Source organism: Rhinatrema bivittatum, chromosome 2 (assembly GCF_901001135.1).
Source record: "Rhinatrema bivittatum chromosome 2, aRhiBiv1.1, whole genome shotgun sequence".
Taxonomy (NCBI): domain Eukaryota; kingdom Metazoa; phylum Chordata; class Amphibia; order Gymnophiona; family Rhinatrematidae; genus Rhinatrema; species Rhinatrema bivittatum.
In genome coordinates this window covers 658,373,810-658,397,980 of record NC_042616.1, presented here as the reverse complement: position 1 = coordinate 658,397,980, position 24,171 = coordinate 658,373,810, and the positions used below count along the sequence as shown (strand labels likewise).

The 24,171-nt window shown below is 43.7% G+C and overlaps 1 protein-coding gene across 8 annotated transcripts in view; it reads right to left on the bottom strand.

Moving 5' to 3' along the window:
- Positions 1-24,171, bottom strand: part of LOC115085416 (serine/threonine-protein kinase Sgk3) — a 194,575-nt gene that overhangs the window by 103,319 nt on the left and 67,085 nt on the right. For 3 of the 8 annotated variants that reach the window (XM_029591409.1, XM_029591412.1, XM_029591411.1), the window contains exons 2-3: positions 22,681-22,816; positions 11,173-11,382 (exon numbers count right to left, since the gene is read on the bottom strand). In XM_029591409.1, the coding sequence (XP_029447269.1) occupies positions 11,173-11,250 (78 nt within the window). In that variant the 5' untranslated portion in view covers positions 11,251-11,382; positions 22,681-22,816. Of the gene's footprint in view, positions 1-10,739; positions 10,802-11,172; positions 11,383-11,913; positions 11,933-22,680; positions 22,817-24,171 lie in introns of those variants that run through there. The other 5 variants (XM_029591415.1, XM_029591407.1, XM_029591408.1 and 2 more) reach the window with 3 other exon arrangements.

The window sequence follows — 24,171 nt, the reverse complement described above, 5'->3', positions numbered from 1 at the left end:
CCCGCGCAGCCCCGGAAGGAGGAGGAGCATCAGCCACTGCAGGTGCTCCTCCTCCTTCCTGCCCACGCGGCCCCGGAAGAAAAATGTTGCCAGAGGCGCGCGGGCAGGAAGGAGGAGGAGCATCAGCCGCGTGCAGAAGAGGAGCAGTGCGGCCCGAGAAGACCAGGGCCGCTGCAGAGCCCATCCTGTGGCGACCCATAAAGAGGAGGCCCAGAGGTGAGAGAGAGGCTGAGGCCCTGTAAAGTGTGTATGTGTGCGTGCATGAGATGAGTTGAGAGATTGTGTGTGAGAGTGAGTTTGAGAGACTGTGTGGGAGTGAAGACCTGAATGTTTGCAGAGACAGCAGGTGCCAGTGAGAGCCTGTGTGTATGAATGATTGTATGAGAGTGAGTGTGTGTGTGTGTGTGAGAGAGAAAGAGAGAGGGGGAGAAAGCATGTGAGAATGAGAACCTGACTGTGTTTGAGGGAAGAAGACAGATGGAGAGAAAAGAAATAGAAAAAAAGACAATATAAAAGGAATTGGCAAAAAAATAAGAAAGGGAAGGTGGGGAAAAAAAAACCCTGTGACCAACCGATTAGAAAACTAAGATCAGACAGCAAATGTAAAAAAAATAAAAAAAAAAAATTACTTTTTACTGATTGGCACATGTAATCTTTGGGAATGTGCAAGAGTAGCACTTTCTCTATGCAGATCTCACAATGTATGAGATCAGCATGGAGGAAATGGAAGCCCACGGGGCCTGCACAGAGGCAGCAGAATGGGCTTCAGTGCCAGTAGCAGCAATCAGCACCTCCCCAATAGCCACGTGGCAGCAGTGACAGTGGCAGCAGAGGAATGAGAGAGGCTCTGAGGTTGCTGGCAAAAGAAAGAGAGGGGGTCTCTGCCTTTAGTGTGTGCATGTGTATGAATGGGAGGCTGCCTGGGTATGGTGTATGTGAGAATAAATTGGTGCCTGCCTGGGGGTCTGTGTGTGTGAGAATTAATGTGTGCATGCCTGGGGGGTGGGGAGGGAGTGGTGTGAAAATGAATGGGAGCCTGCCTGGGGTTCAGTGTGAAAATGACTGGGAGCTTGCCTGTGTGGATGTTTATGTGAGAATGATTGGGAGCTTGCCTGGGTGTGTGTGTTTGTGTGTATGTAAGGGAGCCAGTGAGAGTGAGAGCATGAGTGTGTATGAGAAAATCCAGGGGAGTAAGAGTGTGTGGGGGGGAGGGGTGTGGATGGGGAGAGAGTGTCTTACAGCCTGAGAGTGTGTCAGTGTCTGTGAGAGCGAGAGGTTATGGTTGGGTATAAGAGCATGAATGTGTATGTATGTGACTGTATGTGACAGTGTATGTGTGAGAGAATGGACATGTGAGTATGTGTGAGAGAGAGGGGATAACCTCCTAATCCTCGACAATATCAGGGTGACTGGAAATCAAGAGCTCCCATGTATGGATAGCAGGGGCTTTATAAAATCTTTATTAGTTTTAATTATTGTGTGTTATTTGATATATGTGCTGTTTTGAAATATTTTATTGGTGTTTGGGAAATTGTAAAAAATGTATATGATTTTAATTAATAGAAATTCTATTTATCAGTTTTAAAATATTCTTTTATTAGTATGGTTTTACTATTATAACTGATGCTTTATGTTTCTTGATTTTATTGTTGTATGAGGAATGGTGGTTCTGTTTTTCCATTGTTAATACACAGAGTCTGGCTTCTTGGGGTTTCCATTTCAGTTTTTTTCTAATTTGTGCTCCTTTATTTTGTATTCTGTATTTGGTTAGGGTCTGTCTCTGCTCTGTGTGTGTGACCATAATGAGAGATTCTGCTAGCATGTAGTGTCTGTATAGGGATCTATAGCAATTGGGTTTGTTTTGTTTCCTCAGTAGGTGGTGTATTGTTATCCTATGTCCCAGTGTAATATTTACCCTTGCAGGTAGGGTTATTGTTGTTTGAGTCCTTGGTGTTATTACTGTTATGTTACGATGGGATTGCAGTATAGATTTTGAGTGTCTTTTTTGTGGGGTTTGTATTAGTTCACAATGTGCCTGGCAGTGGAAGGTGTTTGTGCTGCTGTTACTGTGAGGTGACACCAGAATTTGAAAATATCTTTTAGTATGATGAGCTGTAAGGGAAACTTCCAAGCTCCATTGTTTGGGGGAATTTCAGTGGATGCACAGAGTTAAAGAACTAGAGGTGCAGGATTTATATTTCAGACTTTACTCTCATAGCCATATAGAATTAGTTGAATGAGGCCATCAAATAATTTTATAGTGTGAAACTGGCCAGCTTTTAAAAATTACGCAGAAGACCCTTTGGACTTTTTTATTAACACTTTTTTTTGTAACCAATTTTAAAACAGGATCCATGCTTTAGAGGTGAGTGTGATGAAGAAATGTCATTTTGGCTCTCCCCCAACAATTCTTCTGTCTAGAGACACCACAGATTTTCTGTGACCTTAAGCATTAGTACAAGAAGGATTGAGGGGTGGGGGATGCTGGAGAGGAACACAAATGCATTGGCCCCCGGGCGCTGGAGACCCTTGGTGCACCACTGGGTGCGAGTCATATGGGGCCGCAAGCGATGGCAAAGAGGAGTGGAGATTTGGCGGGCCGCAAGCAGTGCCCAACCTGCTCGCGACCCAGAAAACCACACAGTCAGCGGGCGTGATCGAGAATGAGGTAGGAGTCGGGGCCGAGACCGGGGGGGGGGGGGGGGGGTCGCAAGGGAGAAGGCTCGCCTAGGGCACCAAATCCCCTTGCACCGGCCCTGCTTATAAGGTCATGTAAGAAACTGGGCTAAAACAAATGGTCAGCAAGGGCAAGTATGGAAGTAGTTAGGTTTCACAGTAATGCAACTTGTATCCTGCTCATAAACCGAAAGGACCGGCTGAGCAGAAAGGATGAAGACAATGATGCCTGGAAAACATCACTACTGCTTTGCTCTCCAAAGAAAATTAGAGAATTTAGAAATTGGAGGGCTGCTCTGGGATAAGACTAAAATAATTAAAAAAAAAAAACCAAAAACAAAAAACTTTATAAGCTGCAAGCGTGATCAATTACTTTACCAAGCAACACTAACTAAATACCAAAACAAATGTTGCTATGCAGCAGATGCAGATTTGCATCTCAAACTCAGATTTAGGACATGTGAGCTAGCTGAGGCAGGGAATGCTGCAGAAACAGCACTCATATCCCCCCCAGAAAGCAGAGAAATGATCATCATTTTAAAAGAGTGAGAGCAAATATGACAGTTGATGCAACTCCATCATTGCTCTCTGCTTCAACGGCAGGGGGGAAAGGAGAACTGGATTCGTACCCCAACCGAGGGCCCCGACTTTTACGGTCTGGAGAAACAAGTATGGGGATAACTTGCGGATGCGGCAGTTACTACCCTAAACCAATAAGCCTGATACCTTTATGCAACTCATTCTCTCTGCTTCAATGGCAAGGTGTTTTGGGGAACTGGATTCAACAGCAACCAATAAGGGCCCCGACGTTTACGCTGTAGGAAACTGATAAGCATGTGGTAACCCACACGTCGCAGCAGATATTGCCATAAGCTTATTGGGCATACTGGATGGACCATTTGGTCCTTTTCTGCCATTATTTCTAAATAAAGATTATAGAGGCCATCTAATGCACCTTCCCATTTATCCTCTCCTGTTGCAATGATGCAGTTTACTTGCTCAATGGTTTTACCTTCAATTCCTCTCAACTAAAGATACATTGCACTTATCTCATATTTTCTGGTATTCAGTTACTGTTTTTTGCCGTCAACAATCACTACCCTTTCGGTGAAGAAAAATTTCCTTACGTTAAGCCCTCAGACTAGCCCCTTTGAGCCTTATATCAACGCTTGCTCTGTAACTGCCTTTTCAGTGAAAAACATTTCTTCTGCATTGGAGAAATTAAATCAATCACTGATGATGAAGATGGTAATCCCTCAGGGCTCCTGTCACATGAAATTGCGGAAAGAAAGGTTCAGAGGAAACACTGTTGGAATTGTGGTCCGGTCTTCTCGCTCCTCCGATGTGGGAGGAGATGGCGCGGCTCGAGTCATAGCTCCACGGAGGGGGCACCGGCCAGTGTCTGCTGCATCTTGGGTCGGCGAGCCGAGACATCAACGGGTGGCTGCGGCATCTCTCGACGGTGGGCTGAGGCAGGTCGTGCTTGCAGCGTTCTTCCCGTGGGATGTGGAATGTTGTTGGAGTGAGCAGGCCAGATGATGTCAACGCTGTTGCTAGCGTCTCACGTTGCTTTGGCAATGAGTCAGTGTAAAGGGAAGCATTGCAGAGGGTTAGCGCCTAATTATTTTTTGTTTTTCTTGCTTGTTTCTGTTACTGTTGTATCTTCCTCAGTTCTCTGCCTGTGGATACTATTATCTTGAATATCTTTGGACTGTATATGCTAGTAGGGATTTAAATTAAATGGTATTTCATCCAGAGTCATAATTTACCTCATTGGTTATGCTTGAGACATCTGCCTGGATCTTCAGATTATTCTTGTTCCCTAATTGTCATCAACTTGGCTCAGATCTTTGCTGGACTCTTTCTCTGCTAAAAGACTTTCTGGTAAGTCCTGCTAGCTCCGATACCCAAGGGCCCAACCTGCGGGGAACATGGGCTAGTAAGGTGAAGTTATTGCCTGATCTATAAGTATTGTCGCCTCCCGGTTGTAGGTAATTCTAAGGGTCAATTCCTTAGTAGTTCCATCGATTCCTCAACCGGATCAAGGGTTCACATTCAAAACAAACATTTATTGAGATGTTGGTAGAAGTCTAAAATAGCCTACTGGCAGAGGTAGTAGCATCCAAAATCGTGATAGACTTTAAAACTGCTTGGGATAGACACAGAGCACAGTGGTAAGGGCAGGTTGGGTAAATGACAGAAGAAAAGGAGAGGGCTTGAGTGTTTGCTCAGTCATATGAAACTTCAGGGGGCCAATGAGGGAAAAATATATGACAATTACTAAAGTGTGGTGAACGACTTCATCAGGTTTCCAGAAAGACTGTGGAGACCTGCATAGAGTGACCATGGCTAGAATTTTGAACATAATAGCATAATAAATGTCAGCAGAAAAAGACCCAAATGGTCCATCCAGTCTGCCCAGCAATCTTGTTTTTTAAATTTTATTCTTAGGTAAAACTGTTGCTATGTGTAGGTTGCACCAGTCAACACAGGTAACCTTTGTCTTCATCTCCATCATTAAGCCATTAGGAATCATTTGTGTTTATCCCATGCCATTTTGAATTCCATTGCCATCCTTGCCCTCACTACCTCTTTTGGAAGGGCATTCCATATATCCACCATCCTTTCTGTTAAGAAATATTTTCCTACTTTGATCCCGACTCAACCCTCTGGGAGCTTCATATTTTGACCCTTTGTTCTACAGTTTTCTTTCCATCGAAAATAGTTCAATTACTGTATATTAATACCTTAATATTAGGTTTCCAAGAAGATTAGAGTAATTGACACAGAACCACCATTGTTATAACCCCATCAGCAACAGTATGGAAGCATTAGACTTCCAAAGAAACTGGAATAATTTGGAACAAGCAATCATGGTTATAACCCTAACATTAATGAGCATGCTTTGGATAGCCTTGGGAAAAGCTACCACTTATCCCTGGGAGTGGGCAACAAGAAATGGTTCTATTGCTTGGATTTGCCAGGTAGTTCCTAGAGATTTGGATTGGCCACTATCAGAGATAGGATGCAGAGTTTGATGGACCCTTGGTCTGACCCAACATGGCACTTATGTTCTAATAGTCAGCAAGCATCAGCAGTTCATTGTGCTCAGTTTATAACAAAAGTGAGTGTCTGTATATCCACACTAAAACACTAAAAGCCCCTACCCCTTATCTTTGCCTTGAGGTCTTCATGAAGCTATGTTTATGGCACTGTTGGTGCCCTTTGTTCCTCTTCTGGTACAGTGGGTTGTTCATGACACACTTGATATCTTGGGGTGCTATTGCCTCTGCTGATACTTGCCAATAAGTTTCATAAAACTTGGATGGAAAACCCCAAAGTTAGAGTCAAAAATAGAATATACTGCTTTCCGCATTGACTTTGATGAAAGTGAATGACCTGAATGAACTTTTGATGCAAACAAACAGGAAACCGAACCAAAACTTTTTTCTATGTACACCCTAGTATCTTAATGTTAATCTCCTTGAAGAAGCCTAGTTTGATGAAATCATGGTCTTGGTCGGAATGGAGTTAGGGGGAATTCACCAGGTTTTCTAGAACTTAACCACTCTGATCTAGACCACAGTTTTGCCATACTAGGCTTCTTCAAGGAGATTAACATTAAGACGCATATATTTCCTCATAATCACCTTCTTTACAACTTGACAACTAAACTTTAAATTCTTCATTGCTTTGGCAATGGATGATTCAATTGTAAGCAAAGTGCTGCCAATAGCCTTAACAGTAGAGGTATTTTTGCTTCAAAGTGCAAGCCTTTTTTCTCTCCTACTGAATTGTATGATTTTTGATCAAATTAATCTAAATTGGGTTCTAGATCTAATTAAAGCAAACTCCCTCCAATTCCAGGCACATTATGATGATCCACAAAACTCTACCACACACACATTCAGAACCTTTGCAGCAACCGTGCCATACCATAATAGCACCAACAGACAGGACTTGCACAGCAACACTGTAAATATAGTAATGGGACCTAGAATACTAATACACCTTTTACTGGGAAAACAGAACTTGCTAGACTGCTATAGATCCCTACACAGAAACTAAACACTAGCCAAATCGTTCACCTGTTGCACATGCAGAACATGGATAAATCCTTAAATACAGAATAAAGGACCACAAATTAGAGACAAACATGCAGACAAAAATTGAACGTGGAAACATTAAGAAGCATACCTGAGAACTTTTGAGTTCTGATCAACCTGAGACTCCTGGGGGAAAGATCCAAGAATTATCCATCTTCCCACCCCAGACTGGACTCCAGCAGCACTCTCTACACCCCTTCTACTCTCTCCCTGCCCTAGGCTGGACTCCAGTAGCAGCCTCCCCCTTCATCTATTCTGAAATCTGACTAGGTAGAATTCTGCCCTTCCCATCCAACCCTCCCTAGGCTGAACCCACAGCACTTTTCACTTTCTCTCCTCCCCCAAAGGTTGGACCTAGCATGCTCCTCCTCTCCCCTCCTGCCCCCAGTGTTCTTTCATTTCTTCATCCTCCTAAGCCAGACCTCACCAACCACTAACACTTCCCATCTGCAGCACAGCATTTTCCACCTTATGCCCGCACAGACCAATGCTAGACAGGTCTCTGTGCCTGACAACCTGCACACTCCTTCCTCCAGCAGCATGGGATAAGAGCCACCTGCTGACAGGTGCAGTTTCCTTCTGACTGCACAGGTTAACACAAAACACACTTCCTCCTTCCAGCATTCTGGGCTATCACCACCTCATGCTCGCCCACCCCCCAAACTCCACTCAACTGCATGTGGTGGCCAGTAGCATGCCCTTCAAGTAGTGATGCCTGTGTCAAAAGTTGTCTGCTATGAGTTGCTGTGTGGGGAATCTGGGTTTGATTACTGAGCCCAGCTTCTGTTCCTTAGTCAGCTGGGGCTTGGAATGTTGCTGAAGTGATAGTTACAGCCCATGGGGGAGGGAGTCTCAGTCATTACAAAATAGAGAGGAACACAGTGCACTCATACCAGGTTCTGGAAGAGTTTAGAGTCCTGAGCCTTTAACTGAGGACTAGTACTGTTGAGGCCAGGCAAAACTGGAGGAGAGGAAACCCCACAGATTATTGGGAAATTAAAGCTCAAAATACTATAACAGTAGAAACTGCAGATTCTGAGAAAGCAGCGGGAGGGGAAAAAACCCAAACAACTTAAATATGGCCTCAGATACAAGCCTTAATGACCAAGAATCACTGCCATCTAAGGGTTGTTCTTGGAACCACTGGGTTAAGACTAATTCTCAGGAAACAGCATGTTCATATAGGCACTTCAGCAGATTTGTCATTGTTGCTAGTAGTCTCAGCAGAGATCATGGGCACAAGACATATGAAATCTGATTTCCATGTGGTTCCTCTTCTGCTGCCATTCCACTATCAATTGATGCGCCTCAGGGCTCTGTCCTGCGCACCCTCTTCTCAATATACACTATTTCCCTTGATGCTCTGATTTCCTCTCATGGCTTTCAATAACATTTTATGCTGGTGACTCCCAGATCTACCTTTCTATATTAGAAATGTAACCAGAAATCCAATCCCTGTCTTGGCCTGCTTGTCTGACTTTGCTGCCTGTATGTCCCACCACTACTTTAAACTCAATACGGCCAAGATAGAGCTCCTTATCTTCCCCCCTGCCCCCCCTTACTCCTTTCTCTATTTCTGTGGCTAACATGGTCATCCTCCCAGTCCCAATAGCTCGTTGTCTGGGACTCATCTTTGACTTCTCTCTCTCTACGCATATCCAAAACTCTACTAAACGTGCCATTTCTTTCTTTAACATTGCCAAAATTTGTCCCTTCCTTTCTAAATACTCTCTCTCCACTGCTATCTGGCCTAAATTCAGCTGCACGACTTATCTTTCATCAAAGACGCTACGCTCATATAACCCATCTTCTGAAATCATTTCATTGGTTCTCTATCCACTCCCGCATACAATTCAAGCTCCTCTTTCTTACCTACAAATACTTTCAACTCTGCAGCACCTCACTACCTCTCCTCTAATCTCTTTCTAAAACCCTCCTCATGCATGCCACTGGCCAGACAAGTCACTCCTATCTGTGCCTTTCTCCACCACCAATTCCCTATCTCCTTATTTTCCACCTGCTCCATGTGCTTGGAATAGTCTTCCTGAACTGGTGCATCATGCTCCCTCTCTCGCTGTGTTTAAATTCCATCTAAAGACCCACCTTTTTGAAGCTGCTTTTACATCTTAGGCCTGATTGTCTGCTTTTAGCCTCATTAACTAACTTTCTTTACTTTCTTTGTTAACCAATGTCTTGCTTTATGAATATGTGCTGTGTATGTTTGTCTTATTAGATTGTAAGCTCTATTGAGAAGGAACTTTCCTTTTTGTGCGTTTATACAGTGCTGCGTATGTCGTGCAGCGCTATAGAAATGATAAGTAGTAGTAAAAATGTACGTATTATAAATTATATGCTGAGATACAGTTTTTTATACCAAAGCATTCTACTTGGCAATGTAATGAGTTCAGTATCTGTGGACCCTTAGTACTGTGGCATGGTTGGCGCAGCCTGGGGGCGAGCCCGCTAGGCCCATGCCGACAGCTGGTGGACCTGCCTTGTGGCGGGATGAACTGGAGCCTCCCCTTCTGGCAGCCGGCAGGACTTAGGTGATTCCCTAGGAAGGTCAAGAAGACGAGAGTCCAATGTCAGACCAAGGTCAGGGATGGCGACAGACAAGAGATACTGAAGACAGGCCAGAGGTCGGAACAGGCAGCAGATGAAGGCACATCAGGAGACCTGTTGCTGAGGTGTCTGATGCTCCTCTGAAGAAGCCTTCTAAGGAGGAGACCCAGTGACGACATCAGGGGGCACCGCAGCTGTTTTCCCGCTGTGCGCCCTATAAGAGGGAGAGCATCAGGTGCACACATGCCTAGGGGAAGCCGGGGGAGCGATGGTATGGTGGTGTCCTGAACTGTGTGCAGCGATATTTGTTTGCTGACAGCGTTGAGGGTGAGTGAGGCAGTTCATGGGACCATCCTGCAAGCCGCCAAACAGCAAAGCAACTCAAAGATTTCTGTCATCCGTCAAGGCATGATTATTCCATAACCAGCTTTCGCTCAATTTAGATTAAACTGAGATTAATCTAAATTGAGCCTGCTCCAGATGATCACAACCTGGGAGTAATTTTAGATTCTGAAATTTCTATGAAACTTCATATACGCACATTTGTCAAGATGTCATTTTTAAAACTGCAGACTGAAACCACTGCTTAGCTGTGATAATTTTTGCTCAGTCTTAACATGCCATACTACTCGCCATAGTTTACTGTACCTCTAATGATGGACCTCCAGGCTTCCACAGTAATGGCTATTCAGATAATTCAAAATGCTGCAGCCAGGCTACTTACCGGCACAAAATCCTTTGAATACATTATCCCAGCACTTCAAGCCTTCTACTAGCTCCCAATGGAATGGCATATTAGTTGTAAAATTGTCACATTTGTACATAAACTAACAGTTGGTCAATTCCACAGATCTATGCATTGCTTCAAATTTATGTGCAATCGCATTCCCTGAAATCAGCAAATAAATATCTGTTTGAGATACTTTCTTATAAGGTGGTTTATCTTGATGAAGCCCGTAATCAGGCTTCTCCCATTAGCTGGCCCCACACTTTGGAACGCCCCGATTATTTATGTGGCCTAAGTGATGCAGTTCAGTTTAAAAAAGCTTTAAAGACTTACTTTTTACAAAAGGATTTTGGTAATCAACCTAATTATTATTGAGTTTCATAACAGCAATACAGCATTTTTATATATATTTTTTAATTTGTGATGTTTGATTTTGTATGTATTTTTTGCCTTGTTTTATGATGTTTGATTCATTTTTTTTTAGTATTTTATGCTCATTCGGGTTTTATGTATGATAATTTTTTATTTTATGTTTGATATTCATTTTTTAAATTTGTTTTTAACAATTATTTATACAACTCTGGAATCCACTTTGAACATTAGAATATGAAGAATACAAATTTCTTAAATAAATAAATTTCTCTTTCACCTGGGGGTAATATACTTACAAAAAAAATGTTCAGGCACGTTAGTGGGGCTTTTGTGGGATAGCCCGTCTGTTACAACAGATCTATAAAATAAAGGACTTCAGTTTGCAAAGATACCAAGGCAACACTAGTTATATATATTATCACTAGAAAAGGACTACATACTTCTTAAGCTCTATCTGCCTTTATTTTTGCCTTGTCCGCTTTAATAACTGCAGCCAACTATACAAAGCTGTGTAAGCCCCATGATAAAGTACAGCAATTCTCTAGCAAGTGGGAGGACTGTTCTGCAACAATTTTTTACAGTTTGCAAGCAACTGTCATGCCTTTGCTTACCAATGAGCACAGCTGAGTGTTAATGCACATCCTGAAGTGCCCCAAATGCATGCTTAAACCATCTTTAACAACTTTGCACCAAGTGACTCATTATCCTGGTTTACTCGATGCTACTTACTGTGAATCTCTTCCTTTTCTCTCTGTGTTCATCAGAGCTGGGGATGCTGACACTGGGACAGTTGCTTTTGGTATCCATTACTATTTATCTTTGGGTAATATATTGACAGGCACAAATTATATGTATCTTATCCAGCAGCAGATTGGAGGTTCATGAGTGCTGATCCAAAAGGTGCACTTCTTTTGGGTTATGTATATTCCATCATGCAACCTTTAGGACAAAAGGAGAACATAAAAACTGAAGCAGCTTAATACAATAAAATTCTATATTGTCTGAAATACTTTATATGTATGACATGTATATTATTCAGCAAGTAGACAAAGTAGTTTGACTTAAGACCTTATTTACAAGTGAAAGTATGTACTAGGAAAGAATGCAATAAAGCCAATAGTTGTCTCTTTATAAATTAAGCTTAACTATAACAAGATCTTACACTGAAAATATTATATTCTAAGCTCAGATTCCAGCTACCTCAGCCTTCCAGTGGCACACATAAGCCTATGAAATAGCTTTACACAACTGCAGGCTTAACCACTGCTTGAATCTTCTCCTAAAGTGGGCAGTAACTTCAAGTATAAATGTTTTAATTCTAGCAAATCATCAACAAAAAACTTCCATGGAAACTCCCATGACAAAAGTGAAATATTGTAATCTAAGCTTCTCTCAAAATATCAGATTCATTTATAGCCCCCAAATGCAATCAATGCACAATTCTGTAGTTCCAAGCATACTCATACTTACTTCTGTAAAATAAAAATAATCTAGCTCTGAAAAAAATACATTGTAGATCTCTCTGGTTACACCTCATCTTCTCCAAGCACATGCACTATGATTACCAATAGGTTACATCTGCTAGTTTGATAAGTTGGAATGTTGAGGCCCAGGGCCCATCAGCCATGAACGTGATAAATCAGAAAAGTGCATAGACATGGGGAACAGATATCCATCAGACAAAAATCCCATCTTCAGCAATTTGAAAATAAGAGCAGGCGCTCTGGAACTACAACACTGGCACAGACAGAGGGTGGAGAAGTGAGTCTAGAAATGCAGAGGAAAATGCCAATATTAAACATACCTTGCAATATATTTTCTTCCCCTCATGCAGTCAGTATTTTTACAGGTTACTTTTTTAAAATGTAAGTACAGTTACTTTTGACTCAATAGAAAACAGGCTCAGTTTTACCCTATTAAATATGCTTTGGGATTCTGCAAAAGTATTAGAACACAAGCGGATTGTGAGGAACTGCACTAGGATCCTGCAAAACTGGAGGAGTGGGCAAAAAGCTGAATATCAAATGTTTGTAAATAAAAAAATCTAACTGGCAGATGAAATGTAATGTGGACAAGTGCAAAGTGATGCAAATAGAGAAAAATAATCCAAACTACAGGTACACAATGCCAGGTTCTGTATTAAGAGTCATTACCCAGGAAAAGTATCTTGGCGTGTGCGGCATCAGATAAAAAAGCAAACAGAATGCTAGGTATGATTTGGAAAGGACTGGAGAATAAAAGAGAGACTATCATAATGTTTTTGTATTGATCCATGGTGCAACCGCAACAGTATTGTGTACAGTTCTGGTTGCTCCACCTTAAAAAAAAAAAACTGAGAAAAATTAGAAGAAAAACAAAAATGATAAAAAGAGATGGAAGAGCTTCCTTACGAAGAAAGGCTAAACAACTTAAGGCTCTTCAACTTGGAGAGTGTACAACTAAGAGGGGATATGATACAGGTTTATAAAATCATAAGTGGAGTGGAACAGGTAAATAGGGGATGGCTATGTAGCTTTTCAAACAGTATAAGACTCGGGGACACTCCATAAAGTTAAAAGGTAGCAGATTTAAAACATACAATCAAGTTGCGGAATTTTTTGCCAGAGGATAAGAACATAAGAACATGCCATACTGGGTCAGACCAAGGGTCCATCAAGCCCAGCATCCTGTTTCCAACAGTGGCCAATCCAGGCCATAAGAACCTGGCAAGTACCCAAAAACTAAGTCTATTCCATGTTACTGTTGCTAGTAATAGCAGTGGCCATTTTCTAAGTCAACAATTAATAGCAGGTAAGGGTCTTCTCCTCCAAGAACTTATCCAATCCTTTTTTAAAACACAGCTATACTAACTGCACTAACCACATCCTCTGGCAACAAATTCCAGAGTTTAATTGTGCATTGAGTGAAAAAAGAACTTTCTCCGATTAGTTTTAAATGTGCCACTTGCTAACTTCATGGAGTGCCCCCTAGTCTTTCTATTACCTGAAAGAGTAAATAACCAATTCACATTTATCCGTTCTAGACCTCTCATGATTTTAAACACCTCTATCATATTCCCCCTCATCAGTCTCTTCTCCCAGCTGAAATGTCCTAACCTCTTTAGTCTTTCCTGTTAGGGGAGCTGTTCCATTCCCTTTATCATTTTGGTCGCCCTTCTCTGTCCCTTCTCCATCGCAACTATATATGTTTTTTTAGATGTGGCGACCAGAATTGTACACAAAGAATCTTGCACAGCTGACTTTAAAAGGGTTTTGGATAAGTTCCTGGAGAAAAACTACATAAGCAATTATTAGCCAGGCAAACTTGGCAAAGCATTGCTTATCCCTGGGAGTGAGCAACAAGGAATGATCTGCTTTTTGGGATCAGTAAGGTACTTCCTAGTAACCTGGACTGGCCACTGTTAAAGACAGAATGCATCTCTTATGTGAACAGCAAGAAGCCTGAGGCACCAAGATGTCTCATAGATATAAAAACTGATTTTATTTTTGGTCTGACGTAGCATGGCATTTCTTATGTTCTTATGTAAGCACCAGAAAATAAAAATCATTCTTGTAGGGGGCCAGTTTGTGAAATAGGAGCAGACTGTAAAATGTAACAGAATACTTTACAAAACTTCAATTTTGTTTCACTCTTATCCTGGCCTTGATGAGCTTGAACTTGTTAGATCTCAGAAACTAAGTAGGATGGGGAGGGAGAGGGGACCACAAGAGAAGACCATGTACTGTGGGGGCTGGATGAGCTTGAAATCATTAGCTCTCACAAATGAACTACGATCAGGGCAGGGTGACAACCTGAGAAGACCACGTACTATCGGCACACAAGACAATGACAAACCTCCAATATGCTGCCAAAAAAAGGTCATAGGCACTGCAATGGAACCACGACTACCTCCCCCTCAACACACAAAAATAGGTTAAAAAAAAAAAAAAGGATAGAAAAAAAAATTGTCATCCCTTATAAACTAAAAATAACAGTTACCTAGAAAAAAAAATAAAATCACCAGCTCTGTTAGTTATTCAAACAAATCATTATGTTTTTTTGGAACTGATACTCTGCAACACTAATAACAAAATATAACAACGAAGCATACCTGCAGGAACCCACAAGATCCAATAATTAAGCCTTAATGGCCTTAGAATTCCTATTCAATAAAATATTCAGGTCTACAGGAAGAGATCTAGAGGATCTGCATAGGTTGGCTCATGTGAATCCAGAGTGGGATTCAGAAAGAAAACTATCACATCACCAGGTGTTGAATTCCACATAACTTGCTTACTAGCCTCAACACTGTTTCCGTTTCCCCCACCTGCAGGATCCATCAATTCTGAGCAAGTGTTGAAATCCTTTCATAGACATCCAAGATAGAAATAGGCACAGAGAAAGAGCTAGAACAGCAGGGGTTACTTATGGCTCTCTCAAGGACAGGCTCTCTCTCTCTGGGAAGTCAATCAACAAAAAGCCTTTAGCCCCATTTGAACCTAGCCATCTTTTTTTTTGTTTAAATTAAAAAGACTGAGGATATGCACACCTCCACCATCTACCTCCCCATTCAGACAGCAGTGTGTAGCAAAAGAGATAAAACCAATCTCCAAGACAAGGTCCATTGTGAATAGCAAGAAGCCTAAGGCACCAAGACGTCTCATATTTATAAAAACTGATTTGATCTTATTCCAAATGTTAAAAAGGCCCACAATAAACAAACATCCTGGCATTAACCTCTTGGATGCCATTTTGCACTATGCAATTGTGCAAATGTTTTATTTGCTGGTGAATTTAACATTAAGAATACAATAAAATCCATTTTTACACTACAGTAATAGTGGCTTAGCCTCATGGCTAATTAAGGTGAGGGTATAAGCTCTGATCAGGGTATTTGGAAGTCTGCAAGAAAGTGCTAAGCTGAACCCTCATATGAGGAAGACCCAGAGTGCTGTGACATTTTTCTGATTTTTTGTTAGGTGTTCATGTCCACATTCTAGAAATGTGCCCAATATTGTACTTCATGGCAGAGTTGACTACAGCAAGCCCCGTGTCACAGATTTATTTAATTTTATTTAAAAAATGTGTAGACTGCACTCTACAAAGGTTTGAAGTGGGGAATAGCAAGTATAAACATGAACAGTCAAAAGGAAAGAAAAAAGTATTAACAACCTTTCTGCACTGCACCCACCAAATAAATCTATTTCTCTTCCTGGAATGCAAAAAGGTTATGTTTGATCCAGATTCCTTTACATTAAAAAAAATAAATAAAGATGAAACTATATGTTTGCAGTTCCCATCCGGGAATCAAAAAACTAACTACTGTGTTACTACAAAAATACCACATCTGAACAAATTTCCTTCATCCTATACAAGTCTCTTTTATGCTCTTTTTTCTTTTTTTTTTTTTTTTTAAACAGCTAAACACACTTCATCACTACATATTTTTGTTATGTAACATAACCCTTTCTAAAAACTTTAAATCAGCCAAAGCTATTGTTTCTTTAATTATCCCCTACTTGAGAGTCCTCTCTTCCGCCTCAGCTCCCATCAGTTCAACCAAGCACTACAGAAACCACCTATGTGCCAAAAATGCAGGACAGTGGCTTCATTCACAGCTGGATTTTAGCGCCATGTATATCTTCCCAGGGGCACTTCAGTATAGCTGACTCTTTTGCACTGACTGATTTGAAGACCCTTTTAAAAAATTAAGCACAAATTAGTGGCCGAACAAATGTCTTAGTAGCTTCAAATTGTTTTTCTTGCTTACATGGCCTTAGTAATTTGACAGAAGGTGTTTGTGTTGAAAGATTCTCCTGCTGTGGACGTTTTAATGTGGCCCTGGCTGGAGGGGAAGGGGAGGAAAAGTGGGGAGCAGGCTTTCAGAATACAGTGAAACGAAGAGAAAAAATGCCTTGGAACTTGGCGCACACAAGTCAGCCTCTTATTGTCTGAAAAGCAAATGTTGCTTACCTGTAACAGGTGTTCTCACAGGACAGCAGAATGTTAGTCCTCACATATGGGTGACATCACAGGATGGAGCCCAATCACGGAACACTTTTGTCAAAGTTTCTAGAACTTTGACTGGCCCCTACTGGGCATGCCCAGCATGGCACTAACCCTGCAGCCAGCAGGGGTCCCCCTTCAGTCTTGTTTAAAAAGCTAAAGGAAGTGCCAAAAAATAAAAGAAGAAACGTAACGAACCAAACACTGCAGGGCGGCGGGCAAGTTTCGTGAGGACTAACATCCTGCTGTCCTGTGAGAACACCTGTTACAGGGTAAGCAACATTTGCTTTCTCACAGGACAAGCAGGATGTTGGTCCTCACATATGGGAGAGTACCGAGCTGAGGATGTCCGAGTGCACCAAATGTATCCAGGTGTGCAAGGCACTAGGACTGGGGTGAATATTGGTCGAGGGCATCCTGAACCCTACCGGGCAGGCGAAAGGGTGTTAGTACGTCAAGTTGTGAATAGGTTACGCAGGACAGATTGGCCGAAGATGGAATCTCGTCTTCTGGCCTTGTCCAAGCAATAGTGGGCTGTAAATGTATGGAGAGTACTCCAAGTGGCAGCGAGCGTAGGTGTGCTACTGAAGTCGCCATGGCCCTCACAGAGTGTGCTTTAACACGGTCTTGAAGTGGAATGCCTGCTTGCTGATAGCAAAAGGATATGCAGTCCGCCAACCAGGAGGAGAGAGTCTGCTTACCCACAGGCTGCCCCAGTTTGATGAAATGGAAAGAGACAAATAATTGAGTGCTTTTCCTGTGGGCAGCTGTATGGTCTAGGAAGAATGCTAGAGCCCATTTGCAGTCAAGGGTATGCAGAGCCTGCTCTCCTGGACTGGAATGGGGCCTGGGAAAAAAGGTAGGTAGTATAATGGACTGATTGAGATGAAACTCTGATACTAGCTTAGGCAAGAACTTAGGGTGAATGCGGAGTACTGCCCAGTCCTGCAGATGTTTAGTGTAAGGCGGATAGGTAACTAGGACCTGCAACTCACTAACTCTGCGAGCCGAAGTGATTGCCAAAAGGAAAATCACTTTCCATGCGAGATAGCGAAGTTCACAGGATTGGAGAGGCTCGAATGGTGGTTTCATGAGCCGACCCAAAACCAGGTTGAGGTTCCAAGAAGGGGCCGGAGGACGCAGTGGAGGGTTGAGGTGACGCAAGCCCTTCAGAAAACGTGTTACAAGGGGTTGTACTGATATAGGAACATCCCCAATACCTTTATGAAAGGTGGCCACCACACTAACATGCATTCTAATGGAGGAAGTTTTTAGACCTGACTCTGACAAGTGCCAGAGATAGTCCAGAAACTTCGAGATTGGACAGGTAAAGGGGTCAGGGGATTGAGCAGAACACCATGACTGAAACCTGTTCCATTTGTAACAATAAAATTTTCTCGTGAAAGGCTTCTGTGAAGCAATCAGGACACGGGAAACTGATTCAGAAAGGTTAAGTGGCTGAAGGATTAACCTTTCAACATCCATGCCGTCAGGGACAAGGCTTGAAGATTGGGGTGGCGCAGGCACCCGTTTTGAGTGATCAGAAGCGGGTCCTTTCCCAAGGGATTGTGCTTGCGAATGGAGAGATCCTGAAGTATTGGAAACCACACTTGGTGTGGCCAGTGAGGTGTTATCAGGATCATGGTTCCCTTGTCCTGATGTAACTTCACAAGAGTCTTCAAGAGAAGTGGAGGGAATGCATATAGGAGACCTGTCGCCCACGAGAGGGAGAACGCATCTCCACCGATGGGTTCAGACATAGTTCTCTCATCCAGTCTAGTTGCTGAAATGCTGTAATTATCTTACTGACGTTATTCTTTCCTGCTATTTCTCTCTTCGCCCAGTTCAATCACCCTTGTTATTTGTAACTGCTTTTCTCCGCACCTTAGATACAGTTAGAAATTATTTGCACCCCTGTTATACTGTAAACCAGCATGATGTGATTGTATCATGAATGCCGGTATATAAAATACCTAAATAAATAAATAAATAAATCAATCTCTTGGCTGCTAGTGAGAGAGCAAAAGTTCTCTACATTGCAGTTTTTACATGTCGCGAAGAGATCTATGTGAGGGTAACCCCATTGTTGGAAGATCGAGTCTGCTACTAAGGGGTTGAGAGACCACTCATGCAGTTAAAAGGTGGCGACTTAACTTGTCTGCTAACACATTGTCCACTCCCGGCAAGTAGGTGGCCCTGAGGTACATCGAGTGGGAGAGGGCCTCCGCCCATATATGCGCAGCTTCCTGACACAGGAGGTAGGAGCCCGTCCCTCCCTGTTGTTGATATACCACATGGCCACCTGGCTGTCCGTCTGAGTCAGGATGAGGTGATCCTGAAATACCCTGAGAGCATATCTGATTGCTCGCAGCTCCAGGAAATTGATTTGGTGTTTGGCTTCCTCTGGAGACCAAGATCCTTGTGTCTGCAGATTGGCCACATGGGCTCCCCAGCCGAGGTTGGCAGCATCGGTGGTGAAAATAATTTGAGGGTCTGGAGCCTGGAAGGCAAGCCTTGGAGGATATTGATCTGATTTTTCCACCAGGCTAGAGACTGACGGAGTGAGTCGGTGACGTGGACAATGGTCGACAGGGGCTGAATGAATTGAGTCCATTGTGATCTTAGAGTCCACTGTGTGCCTCATGGCTAGACGGGCCATCGGAGTGACCTGAACTGAGGACGCCATGTGTCCCAGTAGGATGAGAAAGCGGCATGCAGTCGTGTAGCGCTGAGACTGCAGTTGGTGTGCAAGAGAGACGAGAGTGAGAGCTCATTGTCGAGGTAGAAAAGCTTTTGCCTGCAAGATGTCCAAGTCTGCCCCTATGAATGATAAGGTTTGAGATGGGACTAAGCAGGATTTGTCGTAGTTGACTAGAAATCCTAGCGAAATCAGGGTGTGTAAGGTAAGACGCAGGGACGACAGAGCAGTTTGCTGAGTGGGAGCCCTGATTAACCAATCGTCTAGATAGGGGTAGACGATTGGTTACACCTTGATAGTGAACACTTTGAGTCCTGAGGAAGGCTGCAACTACTACGGGACATTTTGTGAAGACTCGTGGTGCAGACGCGAGGCCGAATGGAAGCACTCGGTACTGATAGTGCTTGGGGCCTACCAGAAATCTCAGGTATTTGCGATGAGATGGAGTTATCACAATGTGAGTGTATGCGTCCTGGAGGTCTAGAGAGCAGAGCCAGCCTCCTCTTCATAGAAGAGGAAGGAGGGAACCCAAGGTTACCATCTTGAACTTTTCTTGTTGGAGGTACTTGAGGGCATGTAGGTCCAGAACTGGACGAATGCCACCTGATTTTTTGGGGATTAGAAAGTACTGGGAATAGAATCTAGGCTTCGTTGGGAATAGGGTACTGGTTCTATTGCTCTGGACTGAAGGAGGAGAAAGACTTCCACAGTTCCAGAAGTAGTGAGTGGTCGGATGTTCCCCACGTCAGCCGAGGTGGGGAGTCCGGTGGGATGGCGAGAAAGTTCAGGTGATAACCCTGAGAGATTATGGCGAGGACCCACTGGTCTGAGGTGATTGTGTGCCACTTGTTGAGGAAATGGCACAATTGACCTCCCACTGGTATCTGGGGCAGTAGAAGCTGGCTGCTGCTCTCTAAGCAGGAGTCAAAAACCGGAAGCAGGGCCCGACTGAAGAGCTGCTTGTGGCTTCTGTTTTCATGTCTGACGAGACTGGGCCTTTTGGAAGGGTCTTGTGGGACGAATCCTAGACGGTGGTGGATAGGACTTCTTTGGACGGAAGAATGACTTTTTAGTATCCTTCCTGAATGTCTGCTTGGAGACATAACCAGAAGGTATCAGAGAGAGCTATCTCAGGGTCTCATGATGGTCCTTGAGTTCGGCCACCGTTCATTGAATCTGTTCGCCAAACAGATTGTCTCCCATACAGGGCAGGTCGGACAATCTATCCTGCACTTCAGGGCGAAGATCTGAAGACTTGAGCCAGGCCCATCTTCTTGCCGAGATAGCAACTGCAGAAACCCTGGTAGCAGTGTCAAAGATATCGTAAGATGATCTTATCTCATGCTTGCCCGCCTCAAAACCTTTGTTTACTAGGGTTTGAAGCTATTCCTGGAATTGCTGCGGTAGGGACTCTGCAAAGTCCTGAATCTGCTTGAATAAGACCCTGTTGTACTGGGTCATATACAGCTGGTAAGAGGCAATTCGAGAGATGAGCATTGAGCCCTGGAAGACCCGGCAACCAATGGCATCTAGAAACTTTTGTTCCTTTCCTGGGGGAAAGGAAGTATGAGGTTTTGATCTCTTTGCTCTTTTTTGTGCAGATTCCATGATGACAGAGTGGTGATCCAATTGAGATTTTTGAAAACCAGGGGCTGCTTGTACCAAATAAGTGGTGTCAGCCTTCCTGTTGACTGGAGCAACAGAGCCAGGGTGTTCCCAGTTCTTTTTGAGGAGATCCAGAAGAACTTGGTGAATAGAGATGGAGGTGATTAGCTTGGGAGCATCAAGGAATTGCAACAACTCCATCATTTGGTGCCTGTCATCTTGCTCGGTCTGTAATTGGAAGGGAACCAATTCAGACATCTCCTTCACAAAGTTTATGAAGGAAAGGTCCTCTGGAGAACGCTTTCTGCTTTCAGAAGGAGAAGGTGGTGAAGGCAAGTCATCGGTGTCTGGTGAAGAATCATCTGTCCAGGTATCGTAGGGATCGACATCTGCACCTCTAGGAGCCCTAGGGGAATGGGGGATGGTTGAATCCCTGAAGGTCCTGGTCTAGGCTCCGAAGGAATCGAAGGAATAATTGGAGGCACCAATGAAGGCATTGAAGGCAACGATGAATGGACCGGTGGCACCGGACGCATCGGCATCGATGGATGTGTCGGATTCGATGGATGGGGCATCGGTAGGACTCCCGATGGAGGGATGTGGAACGATGTTTCTCCTCCCAATGACAAAGCAAGCAGGGAGGGCACCGGAGCCATCAGTGACTTGGGATCCATCAGTGGAAAAGCGGCCATGAGCGCTTGCATCCTCGAGAGCAGCAGTGCCAACGCTGCTGGAATCGGGTCAATGGTCAGTTCCGCATTTGGTACCGTGTCGGTGCCGGAGGAACTCGAAGTCGATGCATCGTCTTGTCGATGGTCTCCTGAACCATCCGGTCCAGTTCTTCTCGGAGACCTGAAGCAAGCAGCCCCGGCTCGGGACAGAAGAAGGAGGCAGAGGCATAGCCGGAGGGACCACTGTTAAAGGCGGGGTCGCAGCTCCCAATTCCCTTTCGGGTGAGGGTTGCCTCGGTGACCCGGTTGCCAAAAAGGTCGGTGTTTCTTCGACGGTGGCTCGGACGATGGCGGTCGATGATTTCGCTCCCTCGATGGTCCGAGGTGTTCGATGGCGATGTTGCTCTCTACGATCCCCTCAGTCCTGAGGGGGAGTAGAGGTAGTCGAAGGCCGAGAAGTCGTCGATGCCGGACGGTCACCGGCCGGTGGTCGATACTGGCGTGAAGTTGACGGTGCCGGTTCTGACGACGTCGATGTGATAGACTGTGTCAGGGTTTGAGCATGGAAGAGAAGTTCCATCTTCTCCATTCTGGCCTTGCGACCTTTGGGTGTCATTAGGGCAGATTTGGTGCAGGTCAGGACATTGGGCTCAGATCCGAGACACATTACACAGACTTTGATGGTCTGTAATGGACATGGTGCGATTACAGTCCGGGCACCGACAGAACCCAGACGCCATGGCCATGAAAAAACTCGAGCCGCAGTAAGGCTGACAGCCAGCAAGCCGCGAGGGCCAAACTCAACGGGAATCGACCGAAATCAGGTAAAAACGTACCGGAGACCTCGGAGTCAAAAATTGGAAGGTGGGACCCCTGTGGGGTATGAAACTTTTTAGTAATTCCGTGAGGAAAATTCCTGTCAGGAATCTCTTTAGGGCTCCTTAACCGCGTGGCTGCTGCTGCGTGGAAAAAAGAAGACTGAAGGGGGACCCCTGCTGGCTGCAGGGTTAGTGCCATGCTGGGCATGCCCAGTAAGGGCCAGTCAAAGTTCTAGAAACTTTGACAAAAGCATTCCGTGATTGGGCTCCATCCTGTGATGTCACCCATATGTGAGGACTACCATCCTGCTTGTCCTGTGAGAATGCTCTATATATGACATATGTATATTACTTAGCAAGTAAACAAAAAGATAGGGTGACTTAAGACAGGGTTTATTGGCATCACTCTCTGAAATGTTATACAGTAGCTATTGAAAAGCAGAAGCAAAACCTCACTCACTAGCGGCTCCTTAGGTGGAGAGGGCTGCACATTGGTCTGTAGTTTGTGGAGTTAGAAGGATGTCAACAAATCTTTCCGAAGGTGGCAATGTCTTTCACCAAGATTGTAGTACAGAGTTTGTGTAGTCACAATGGTCCTGCAGAAAACGAGAATCCTTTTGGATTGTGATTTTTTGTTTTTGTTTGGGGGGAATTCATAAAAGGTCTTATGCATGAGCTTCTTTTAGTCTAATAAAAGGTCTTGTTGGCATAGGTCTCTTCTGCGGTCTCTAAAGCTCATATACATTCTGTGTGTGTGTATACGTTCTTTTAAAGAATCATAACCTTCAACAGTTATACCAACATGATTAAACCTAGTTGAGCACTGTCCCCAATGCACAAAATAAGGGAAAATACATCAACCACAAAAGTAAAAAGTGTGCAAGAGGCGTGGTCATTGTTAAAAAAAATACCATCCTAGAAGCACAGTCCAGATGTATTCCACACATTAAGAAAGGTGGAAAGAAGGCAAAACGATCACCGGCATGGTTAAAAGGGAAGGTGAAAGAAACTATTTTAGACAAAAGATCTTCATTCAACCACCTTCCAAATATAAAAGTCTTGTCATGAGGGATCCTCTATGTTTATCCCAGGCCATTTTGAATTCTATCACCGTTTTTGTCTTCACCACTTTCTACGAGAGTGAATTCCAAGCATCTATCACCCTTTGGGGCTGATATAATAAGACCCGTGCTGAAATTGGTGCTAATTTTCTGCGTGCATTTTTTTTTTTAGTACACACAGCAAAGTAGGTGCCTCCATGGGATGCAATAAGGGGATGGCATGCAAATGGGATACACGCAAAAAAAAAAAAAAAAAAAGCAGAATACCTGATACACACGCCAATACCCGCATAAAAGGCCCAATGCAGAAAGCCGTGGAAAAAAAACAGGCACTAAAATAGGCGCTATTAGAAATGGGTCTGCAACATTTTTCCAATTATTTCAAGTTACTATCTGAAAATAAATTGTTTCAGCTCCTACTGCTTTGCCCTTTTACTCAATTGCTGGCATTAGTGTGGTTGTGTTCATACAGCCTTTTCTTTCCATGTCGAGCAGCCCTGAGCGCTCATCATGGATCAGCCCTGCTGGCAGAGAGCAGGAGCCAAGATGGACCAGCAAACTCCAGGGGCTACAGACAAATGCTGACACTGCCCGCAGCCACAGCATCACCAGAACTGGGACCGAAAGCCACCAAAGCGATAGGACTGATAGTGATCAGCAAGCCCTGGGCACCTCCAGACAGGCACTTTCACTTAACTCCAGCCCTGACCCAGGTACTAGAAAACCTGCACTAAACCATTCTCCCTGCTAGTGTGGTTCCCTACATAGCACATAAATGGATAATTGCCTCCTTTACATGCCATTTACATGTACTTGCACAAAGCTTGCTGCAGGATTTTTGCATGGGTTTGTGCATGTTTTTTCTGTGCTGATCGCATTATTACATACAT